This window comes from Phyllobates terribilis, unplaced genomic scaffold (genome assembly GCF_046119375.1).
Source record: "Phyllobates terribilis strain yellow unplaced genomic scaffold, ASM4611937v1 Scaffold_1__5_contigs__length_1240528914, whole genome shotgun sequence".
NCBI lineage: Eukaryota > Metazoa > Chordata > Amphibia > Anura > Dendrobatidae > Phyllobates > Phyllobates terribilis.
The window spans coordinates 1,130,726,033-1,130,738,065 of NW_027362761.1; the positions used below are offsets into that span (position 1 = coordinate 1,130,726,033).

Consider the following 12,033-nt stretch of genomic DNA (forward strand, 5'->3'; position numbering starts at 1 on the left):
TTTGAATGCCTCTTTTTTTTCCTGTACACTCTATGTTGATGCTTTTTCCCAAAAAGCTCTACTTTTGTCTCATCTGACCAGAGAACATTCTTCCAAAACATTTTAGGCTTTCTCAGGTAAGTTTTGGCAAACTCCAGCCTGGCTTTTTTATGTCTCGGGGTAAGAAGTGGGGTCTTCCTGGGTATATTACCATACAGTCCCTTTTCATTCAGAATTTGTGATTGCAATCATTTTCAGGGAGAAACTGAGTATTATCTGACAGAATTGCAGGGGTGCCAATACTTTTGGCCACCACTGTATATGAAAGAGATAGATAGATAGATAGATAGATAGATAGATAGATAGATAGATATGGATATAGATAGATGGATAGAGGAGATAGATAGATGGATAGATAGATATGGATAGTTTACATATGGCTACATAATCATTTAGAATTGCTATCCAGTGAGGGATAGTAATGATGGTTATCTTTATAAAAACAGATAGCTAGATAGATAGATAGATGGATAGATAGATAGATAATGGTCTGTAGCATTGTGCGATCTCAATGATTTTAAATGAGTAAGAATAATTAATGATATTGCATTAGACGAGCACATGACCGCTGCCGATATCCAATGTTTTCTGCTGTCATTCCATCCTGGAGATATACAATATTCTTCTGTTTAGTTCGGATCTTGGTTTTGAAGTCTCATTACTTTTTTCTGTCTTTTTACTCCCTTAGCCATTGGAAGGACTCTTATTCCGCGATACTTTAGCACAGTGTTTGAAGGGGGTGTCACTGATCTCTATTACATTCTCAAGCACTCCAAAGAATCATACCACAACTCATCCATCACCGTGGACTGTGATCAATGTACCATGGTCACTCAGCATGGGAAACCCATGTTCACCAAGGTAATAACAAAGCTGATTTTCTTTCCCCATCTTTAAGAGTGATTGATTTTCCTGCTCTCGTTGTAATATATCGTTGCCTCCCCGACCAGATGCACAACTTTCATTTTTCAGTAGAGCAACAAACTGTTTAATTTATAAATATTTGCTTTCCATTAAATAACCAGCGTGAGGACGGCCATCACTCACTGCGGCCCTCGTGCACAAAAACTAATCTGACGAAAAAAAAAAGTCAGTGTTGCCCATAGCAACTAATCATTTTTTTCTCTCCAGAGCATGGATGAATATGAAAAGTTATTCAAGTGGTTGCTATGGGCTGCACTAATGATTTTTCTTTGAACAGATACCAGGGAGGAGTTTTATTAAAATCAGTGCAAAGAAAAATGAGAAAGTACTGTCTGGAGCAGCAAAATTGACTGCAGTTTCCCCCAATCTATTGCACTAGTTTTCAGAAATCTTTTTTTAAAGGGGCTGTCTGGGGAGTAAGTGTATTTTTTTTTTTTTTAGAAAAACAGTTCAGATTGTTTTAAAAAGATAAAAGGCACAATACTTTTTGGATAAATCCTTTGCCACACCCATCCTAATCCTTCCTGCTCTCAAAATGAGATCCATCTAGTCACAGGGACCTGTGAACGCTGCAAACAATTACTGGTCACTGCAGCGGTCTTATAGAGCCATAAACTGTCCTAGGCCAAGCTACACCCCTCCAGGCGACAATATACTCCTCTATTTTATGAGCCCTATGTAAATGAGATATATTTTATTTGTGTTGTTAATCATATGATGAACATTAATCCTACAATACAATGTGACAGTTATTACATCTGAGATTACACTGTTGTCCATTAAGATAAGTGCTTTTAATTTAATGTGTAAACACTACTGAGAAGTGTGCTAGTCATCTTTTATCTTTGTGGAAGTCTAACATCTGAGATGTGTGATGTTCGTTGTAAAGACTTAGATGTTAAGAGTTCCACAAAGATCAAAGATGACTAGCACACTTCTCAGTAGTGTTTACACATTAAATTGAAAGCACTTATCTAAAACCTTAGAATGCAATTGTAACTTGAGCTTATCACTTCACTGGTTTTCTCACCCCATCTCTGATTGGTTGAAAAGTCTACAAATCCCTTTCTATCATACCCAGACACACAGCTGCCTTTAATGTGTAACTACTGAGAAGTGCAGTAGATTCTTTACACGTTATTTTTAAGACAAACTGAGTTCAGGGAACAGCATTTTTTGAAAGCAGAAAACCACTTTAGGCTACTTTCCCACTCTGAGTTTTTGGTGAGTTTTTGTTGTTGAAGATTTTCCGCACCATTTCTGCACCCATTAGGCCACGGTCACACGGTCAGTATTTGGTGAGTTTTTGACCTCAATATTTGTAAGCCAAAACAAAGAGAGGAACAATCAGAGGAAAAGTATAATAGAAACACGTCACCACTTGTGTATTTTTCCCCTACTCCTGGTTTTGGCTTACAATTACTGAGGTAAAAAAACCTCACCAAATACTCAACACGTGCACGTGATCAGGGCCGGCTCCAGGTTTTCATGGGCCCCTGGAGAAAGAGTCTCAGTAGGCCCCTTTAACGCATCCCACAATTCATGATGCACAGATATGGCAGAGAAATATAGGTATACAACACAGGGCCCAACCTGTCCCCTCATCCTTCACATATACAAACATGCATGTGACGCGCCCTGGGCCTATGAGATGTAGCGTTGCGCACGCAGGGACTACCCGGAGCCAGATCTGATAGGGGTAGTAGTCTCGTGGCGGTGACCCGGTCCGTGCCCAGGGAGTCAGACTAAGTGGCGGTGTATTAGCAGTAGATGTAGGACGACTACGCCACCCGTTGAATGCAGCTATGGAGCTGCCGCTGCAGGGCAGACCGCTGAGGCCGGTGGTAGGATGGTGCAGCGTGGATGGTATAACCCCCAACGGGAGGGGTATGGCCTCAGGGCAGCCGACGTGGATGATGGGGGTAGCAGGAACCACTCAGAGACGATGCGGTGTAGTTCAGGGTCTTTACTGGTGACAAAGATAGACCCTCCCGGAGTACTGGCTAGCGATCGGGACCTGGTCAGTCCTTGAGCAGATGGGATCCCCCTTGGCCAGGCGGAGTTGTAGGCCTCCCCAACTAACTGTACTCTTCTGGCTACTTTGCTAGAGGCGGGTAAAAGTAGCCCACGTCCCTGAGTGTACCGTGTGGTGCTCACCCGTATGGCCGGTGACTCGGGGCCTTCTAGTGGCTTCCGCTCCACGACGGCGGTGCTGGTCCCACGCGTGTGACCGTGCCTTCGGGTTTCTCTTGGCCAGAGGACCTGAAATCCCCTGCCGTTAGGTTTCTGCTGCTGGGTAGGAGTTAGTCCCCACAGCCTCGGACTCCGGGTCCGGTAAGAAATCTTCAATCAGGGCGAGCTCTACAGCTTCCAGCCCTGACCTACTCTTAGCACGACTCCCACAGAGCTCCTGATCTTTCTTTCCTATAGCTGCTTCTCCTCTTCTCTCTACTCTTCTTCTCCCTAACCCTGCCTCAGCCCCAGGTTTATATAGGGGAAGTCCTTCCCCTCCCAGGACTGGGCAGGAGGTGTGGCATGCATAGGATTCCTGACCAAGAGACCTCCCACCTGCTCTCAGACATAACATTGCTGTTACTGTGGAAACCAGACCCCTGGGATGCCACATTCCCCCCTAGTGAAATTTAGTACTCCGGGACTAAACATATTTTGTAAACATAACAAGGTGTAAACAATAACATTCTGATAGAGACAACACATAAGGTGGTCACAGCGTGTCCGCAACCGGGTGCAGTTTTTGAAGAAAAGCAAGGTGTCCATTTCACCACAACAGGGAGACGTAACCAGGTAGGGGTCTGTCCTGCCCCGAGTCCTTAACAGTCTTTAGTCCATTCCTAAGTTACGCTCCAACCAATTGTACAAGGATTCCCGGTAAATCCACCAAGGACTCCTAAAAATAACTAGAAACACATAATTATTTACAAGTAACAGACAGATGACCACAGATAAATCAATTTAAACACTTCAAATCCTCCAACGTGCGGGTAACTGGCCTCTAGTGGCCCTAGTGGACCTACGGAGCTGACTGTCTGGCCCTGAACTACAGGGTGTAGGAGCTGTCAAGGGTAAACTGGGCAGCTGTCTACGGGCTCTTTGGCTCACTAGGGGTATGGCAGGCTCACTATAAGCAGAGGGTTGATCCTCCTGATCTGCTTGTGTGGAGTCTTCTGCCTCCTGGACCGGCTGTTCTTCCAGCTCTACCGGTTGCTCCGTAAGTACTTGGGTTGTTGGTTGGAGGAACGTGAGGACGGGTACCACAACTGCACCATTGACTTGAGTCCAGGACCGAGGGAAGTCTCCGAGCACAGTACTAACCACATCTTCCCTTTCCTCTACGGGTCGAGGGTCTTCTTGTTCCTCTTCAGGGTTCCGTAGCTGTTCGGGACACTTCTTCAGGTGATCCCGGGATACAATGGTTGTGGTTTCCCCTCCGTCTTTACTGATGGTACAGACCTTTGGGTTGTCGTGGCTTGAGGGCAGTACGATGTACAGGTCCTTCTCCCACTGGTCGTCCAACTTGTGGAGCCGTCTTTTCCTCTTTAAGACCTGCTCTCCGGGTACCAAGGGAACAGCGGGAGCATACTGGTTGTAAGTTTTCTCTTGTCTTTCCCTAGCTAGACAGAGACTTCGCTCCACGCTCTCCTGTACTTTCCGGTACTGCTGCTGCCTCTCTGTGTCCCAGTCTGCTTCCGGTGAAGTGTCCTCGGGTGTCAGGACTCCCATCTCCAGGTCAACAGGTAGCTTACCGGGTCTTGCCCTCATTAGGTAAGCCGGGGTACAGTTGGTGGAACCTACAGGGATGTAGTTGTATAGGTCCACCAGGTCGGGCAGCTTCTCAGGCCACAGACTGCGTTCTTCCAGGGGCAATGTTTTTAGAAGATCTATCACCACCTGGTTCATTTTCTCACAAAGTCCATTAGTTTGCGGATGATAGGGTGTCGTCCTGATCTTCCGGCAGCCATACAGAGTACAGAACTCTCGGAAGACCTCCGCTTCAAAGGCAGGTCCCTGGTCCGTCAGCACCTGCTCTGGGTAGCCGTGTGGACGGCAGAAGTGCTGCTGGAAGGCTCTAGCTGCTGTTTGAGCCGTTAAGTCCTTGACGGGGACGACAACCAAGAACCGGGAGTAGTGATCCACGATGGTTAATGCGTAGATGTAGCCACTTCTGCTTGGGGTCAGTTTTACATGATCCAAGGCTACCAGTTCCAACGGCTGCCGGGTGACGATGGACTGAAGGGGGGTCTTCTGGCTGGCACGGTCCTTCCTTCTTAGGTTGCATGGGCCACAGTCTCTGCACCACCTCTCGATGGTTCCTCTCATGCCTACCCAATGGAACCGCCCGCGCAGCAGGAACTCCAGCTTCTTCCATCCGAAGTGCCCAGCCCCGTCGTGGTATGCCTCCATCACCATAGCTGCGTCCCTTCTTGGCACCACTACTTGCCAGATCAGTTCATGCGTCCGGGAGTTAACCATTCTGCGGCACAACTTCCCCTTGTAAAGGAACAGTCGACTCTTCTCTGCCCACAGTTGCTTGGCTTCCTCCGGAGCGTCTGGGTCAAGGCGAGCTTCTGGCTGAGTCAGCATCTCCTTCACCAGCCGGACGGCAGGGTCACTGTCTTGCGTTTCCGCCCAGTTGTAGTGAGGTAAGGGGTTGAACGTAGCGGCTTGCTTACCCCTTACACGGTGGGAATACTGGATAGTCCCATGACGGTGGAACGCAGGGAGTTCGACCTCTTCCAAATCTTCTGAACCCTCACCCTCATCCGGTAGGTTTGGCATCCTGGACAGGGCGTCCGCGTTGGTATTGGAGCGTCCTGCCCGGTATTTGATTGTAAACTCATAGTTGGACAAGCGGGCCATCCATCTCTGCTCTAGGGCACCGAGTCTTGCAGTGTCCAGGTGTGTCAACGGGTTGTTATCCGTGTACACGGTGAACCGGGAAGAAGCGAGGTAGTGCTTAAAGCGTTCGGTGACTGCCCACACCACTGCCAGGAACTCTAGCTTAAATGAGCTGTAATTCTCAGGGTTTCTTTCGTTGGGTCGCAGTTTTCGGCTGGCGTAAGCAATTACCCGTTCTTTCCCCTGCTGGATCTGGGATAGTACGGCTCCTAGCCCGATGTTACTGGCGTCGGTGTAGAGGATAAAGGGCTGGCTGTAATCCGGGTACGCCAGGATTTCATCCCCCGTGAGGGCCATCTTCAGCTGGCGGAAGGACTCTTCTTCCAGCTTCTCCCATCTGAAGGGCGGCTTCTGGTTCTTGGCCTTCCGGGACTGGCCTATCAGGAGGTCCTGCATAGGAGCTGCCTTTTTGGTGAAACCGGGTATGAACCTTCGGTAGTAGCCTACCAACCCGAGGAACTGCCTCACTTCCTTTACGCTGGAGGGGCTTGGCCATTCCTTAATTGCGGTGATCTTATCAGGGTCGGGAGCCACTCCGTCGGCACTCACCACGTGTCCCAGGTACTGCACCTTTGGCTTCAGGAGGTGACACTTGGAGGGTTTCACCTTTAGGCCGTAGCTTGCCAGAGCTTCGAACACTTCCGCCAGGTGTTTCAGGTGGTCCTCATAAGTCTTGGAATATACGATGACATCGTCCAGGTACAACAGGACCGTCTCAAAGTTTCGGTGTCCCAGACAGCATTCCATCAATCGTTGGAAGGTTCCTGGTGCGTTACAGAGCCCGAACGGCATGCAGGTAAACTCACTAAGTCCGATCGGGGTGGTGAATGCGGTCTTCTCCCGGTCCACCTCTGCTACAGGAACCTGCCAGTACCCGCTAGTGAGATCCAAGGTAGAGAAGAAGTTAGCAGATTTTAAAGCAGCCAAAGACTCCTCTATCCTTGGTAAGGGGTACGCATCCTTGTGTGTGATACGGTTGATATTCCGGTAATCTACACACATTCTCATGGTGTTGTCTTTCTTTTTGACCAAGACTAGTGGAGCTGCCCAGGGGCTACAACTATCCCTGATTACCCCAGCCTCCTTCATGTCTCTAAGCATCCCCTTGGCGTGTTGGTAGTGTGCAGGGGGTACGGGTCGATACCTCTCTTTTATGGGAGGATGGTCTCCCGTGGGGATGTGGTGTTCTACCCCCTTGACTCGCCCGAAGTCTAACGGGTGTTTACTAAACACTCTCTCATACTCTCGAACCACCCGATAGACTCCCTGTTTCTGGTGTGAGGGAGTGGAGTCAGTACCCAAATGTAGTTGCTGACACCAATCCTCCATTTGTTGTTTAGAGCCGTTACCTTCCTCCGGAGGAGATGGAGGCAAGGGTTCTACGGACTGTATGGAATTCTGATTGATGGTATACAATTTGGCTAGCGTGGCATACCGGGGCAGGTACACTTCCCTCTTCCCGATATTTATTATGCGAACGGGCACCCTCCCATGGCGTACATTGACCACCCCCCGTGCTGTCAAAATGGTGGGCCTACTGTCTGAGTAAACTGGTTCTACCATTGCCTGGTAATCTCTACCTCTCAGACCAATAGCCGCCCGGCACCAAATCATCATTTCACTTTTTGGGGGCATGGCAATAGGGAAAGGTCACACATTCTCACTCTACCAATCTCACCGCCGGAGAGTTCCACCTGTTGCCGTCGCATCAGTGCCCGGATCTCTTTTTGGAGCACTCGCTGCTGGCCGGAGCTGGCGTTCTTGGCCACCTGCTGTAAAATAAAAATCACCTCTGCAAGACAATTTTCAATTACATTAGTTCCTAGAGTTATCTTAGGGTGACTCTCGCGCTTGTCAATGTCCACAATGATCAGTCCCTGGGCTGCCAGCTCGACTCTACCGATTTTAATGGTCACCTCTTTAAATCCGATCTGTGGCACGGGCTGACCATTGCTGGCGATGATACTCAAGTCGTCGTCAGGGTAGCGGGTTATATCCGAGTCATTCCAGTACTGCTTGAAGAGCACGTACGGGATGGTGGTGACCTGTGACCCAGTGTCCAGTAGGGCACTCAGAGGAATGCCATCCAGTACCACAGGCAAGACTGGACGTCCTCCCACATATTTGTCACGCCAGTTTGATGGGCCTGATGATCTTTTTCCTGGGGGTTGGCCCTCTACCCCAGGTTGTGCCAGTTTAAAGGACAGTACCTTGCCATATGTCCGGGTTGATTGCAGCGGCGGCAGATGGGTTGTCCGTCCTCGTTGTATCGGTCGCTGGGTCTTCCTCTGGCCGGTGGGGTCCTCCTTGGTCGACGCCACGGGATGTCCTCCGGTCCGGATGCCAGCTGGATCTTCCCTGGAGTAGAAACCTGTAAAGACTGCACAGTTCGGGTTAGCGCAGCAGCGCTTTTAGCTAGCTCTTGGACCTGATGGTGCAGGTCTGGAGCCGGGTCATTGTTCAAAGCCTGCGCATCAGCTCCCACAGGCACTGCCGACAAGGGCGCCGCCTCCTGGTGGTAAGTGGTAGTGGGGCGTCTGTGGGTCACAACGCCACCTGGTGCCGGTTCTCGGAGCACCCGGATGGCTCTGTCCTTGAACTGTGCAAATCCCAGATGAGGGTCCTGTAAGGCCATTGCCCGCAACTGGGTTCGGTGGGCATTGCAATATAAACCCTCTATAAATTGTTCAGTCAACAGCCGGTCCTCGTCTCCCACTTCGTCAGGGTCGGTCTGCTTAATGGCTCTCAGGGCCTCTTGTAGGTTTAGTGCATAGTCCCTTATATTCTCTTGTGCTCGCTGCTTGCACCCGTAGAATCTAAGCTTGATCTCGGCTGAGGTGCGGGTATCAAAGGTGTCCTTCAGCCGGGTTAGTATCCCTGCGACAGTCCTCCCCCCATGTGGCCAGGACTTTACCTCCCTTCGGGCTGCCCCAGTTAATTGGGCCACCAGGATGCTCACTTTTTGCTCTTCTGTGAGGGGGTACACCTGGAAGAGGCTATCCAGCTTTTCTCTAAAGTCATGCAGGGTATGTGACTCCCCTGAGTACTGGGGTAGCCAGGCCGCTCCCGGGATATAGGGCATGGTGAAAGGCATGACTGCAGCAGCGGTGGCGCTGGCGGGGGTTGAGGCAGTGAAGCTCTCCTCCGTATCCGACATCCTTCTCCCCCCTAGTGGACCGTGGCCTACCTTGCGATGATCCTCTTCCGTAGGCCGCGGCTCCGCAGTGGATCGTCAGGGTTGAGGACCTTCCGTCGCGCTCCTGTGACGTCGGCGTCTGCTGGGCTCCTTCCAGGACCTTACGCGACGTCCGGACGTGAGGCGGGGCTTCAGTTCTCGCGCGCTTTTGGAGTCCACGCCCCTCTTCTTCCCGCGCGGCGTCTTCAAGATGGCGTCCAACGGCGGGAAAACTCCACGGAAGGCGGGAAGAAGGCTGAAAATGGCGCCGGATGGCGGGAAGAAGGCTGAAGATGGCGCCGGATGGCGGGAATCTTCACCACAGGTAAGTTTGAACAGTCTTTTTCAGGCACGCAGTACCCGGTGGTTGCGGGCACGAAATCCTGCCGACTACGCCAAAAGTTGACGCGCCCTGGGCATATGAGATGTAGCGTTGCGCACGCAGGGACTACCCGGAGCCGGATCTGATAGGGGTAGTAGTCTCGTGGCGGTGACTCGGTCCGTGCCCAGGGAGTCAGACTAAGTGGCGGTGTATTAGCAGTAGATGTAGGACGACTACGCCACCCGTTGAATGCAGCTATGGAGCTGCCGCTGCAGGGCAGACCGCTGAGGCCGGTGGTAGGATGGTGCAGCGTGGATGGTATAACCCCCAACGGGAGGGGTATGGCCTCAGGGCAGCTGACGTGGATGATGGGGGTAGCAGGAACCACTCAGAGACGATGCGGTGTAGTTCAGGGTCTTTACTGGTGACAAAGATAGACCCTCCCGGAGTACTGGCTAGCGATCGGGGCCTGGTCAGTCCTTGAGCAGATGGGATCCCCCTTGGCCAGGCGGAGTTGTAGGCCTCCCCAACTAACTGTACTCTTCTGGCTACCTTGCTAGAGGCGGGTAAAAGTAGCCCACGTCCCTGAGTGTACCGTGTGGTGCTCACCCGTATGGCCGGTGACTCGGGGCCTTCTAGTGGCTTCCGCTCCACGACGGCGGTGCTGGTCCCACGCGTGTGACCGTGCCTTCGGGTTTCTCTTGGCCAGAGGACCTGAAATCCCCTGCCGGTAGGTTTCTGCTGCTGGGTAGGAGTTAGTCCCCACAGCCTCGGACTCCGGGTCCGGTAAGAAATCTTCAATCAGGGCGAGCTCTACAGCTTCCAGCCCTGACCTACTCTTAGCACGACTCCCACAGAGCTCCTGATCTTTCTTTCCTATAGCTGCTTCTCCTCTTCTCTCTACTCTTCTTCTCCCTAACCCTGCCTCAGCCCCAGGTTTATATAGGGGAAGTCCTTCCCCTCCCAGGACTGGGCAGGAGGTGTGGCATGCATAGGATTCCTGACCAAGAGACCTCCCACCTGCTCTCAGACATAACATTGCTGTTACTGTGGAAACCAGACCCCTGGGGTGCCACACATGCACACACAGTACGCAGACACACAGTATGCAGACATGCAGACACACACATACACACACACACACACAGTATGCAGACATGCAGACACACACAGTGCGCAGACACACAGTACACAGACATGCACACATACAGTATGCAGACATGCACACACAGTATGCAGACATGAACACGCGCACACACAGAACAGACATGCACACGCACATGGTACACAGACATGCACACAAACAGTACGCAGACATGCACACAAAAAGTACGCAGACATGCACACACACAGTATGCAGACATGCACACGGTTCATAGACATGCACACACGCACATGCATGCACACACGGTACACAGACAAGCACACACACAGTATGCAAACATGCGCACACATGCAGGCATGCACAAATACACACACATGAACATGGTACACAGATATGCATTGCGCTGTGTGGCTGTGTCTGGTAGTAATGACGCGACAGGGGCGACACACAAGCACAATTAAAAATGCAGTGTCGTCCATGTCATGTCATTACTACCAGACACAGTCGTACTGCGCGCAGCCATGTCTGGTAAATTGACAGCAATCAAACAGAGCCAGTGGTCCTTCACAGATGCTGGGGGAGCGGCAAGGGCCCCGACGGTGAGTGGGCCCCCCTGATGGTCCAGGGCCCCGACACTTGCCCGGTTACGCCGGGTGCTGACGCCAGCCCTGCACATGGCCTTAGGTGAATTAGGTCACTTGCGTTTTTATCACGTTTCTGATGCTCCGGTTTTTGTCTCTTGTTAGTGTGTCTTGTTTCAAACAAAGCTGCTTTGTTTTTGATACCTTCTGGTATTGGGCTTTGACACAACTATACTGATACAGTCAGGTGTGGATTACATTTTTTTTTATGCATTTACGCAGTGGAAATGACCTAAAAACGCATATACATTTTTTACCTGCAGATTTCCCGCATCTAATATAAGTCTATGGGGAAAATCTATACATAAATCTCAACGTACCAGCAAGATGAACTGACATGTTGCGGATGTCAAACACGCACCGCAGGTCAGTTTACACTGAGTAAAATAAAAGCACAGTGGCCATGAGATTTCTATAAATCCCATCCACTCTGCTGCAACTGTAAGACTCCGCAAAAATATGAAAACTCATGGTGGGCACACAGGCTTAATGGTGTGGACTGACGATCCACTTTAAGCACAAGGCAAAATATATAGGTCTCTATTTACTCAGCATGTAAGAGGATACATGTGATGCTGTCATTGGAAGTGATTTTTATTATTACTTTGGGAAAATGCATATTCTAATATACACAAAGGGGGTTTCTCATTGTTAAACAATTATTCTTATAATTTAAAATAATGTGTCTAAAACAAATGCACTATATGGACAAAAGCTTATATGACATCCTGTTCTTAAAGGGAATCCGTCAGCAGGTTTTTGCTATGTAATCTTAGAGCAGCATGATGTAGGGGCAGAGACTCTGATTCCAGCAATGTATCAGTTACTGGCCTATGTTCTGCTGTTTCATTAAAATCTGTGTTTTATCAGTTGGAGATCATCACAACAGGACTAGATATCTCGTGCCTCC

The 12,033-nt window shown here is 50.2% G+C and overlaps 1 protein-coding gene across 3 annotated transcripts in view; it reads left to right on the plus strand.

The window, feature by feature from the left end:
- The window catches only part of LDB2 (LIM domain binding 2), a 548,527-nt gene that overhangs the window by 386,596 nt on the left and 149,898 nt on the right, over positions 1 to 12,033 (plus strand). For all 3 annotated transcript variants that reach the window (XM_073647144.1, XM_073647134.1, XM_073647155.1), the window contains exon 3: positions 728 to 900. In XM_073647144.1, coding sequence (XP_073503245.1) covers positions 728 to 900 — 173 coding nt within the window. The remainder of the gene's footprint in view (positions 1 to 727; positions 901 to 12,033) is intronic.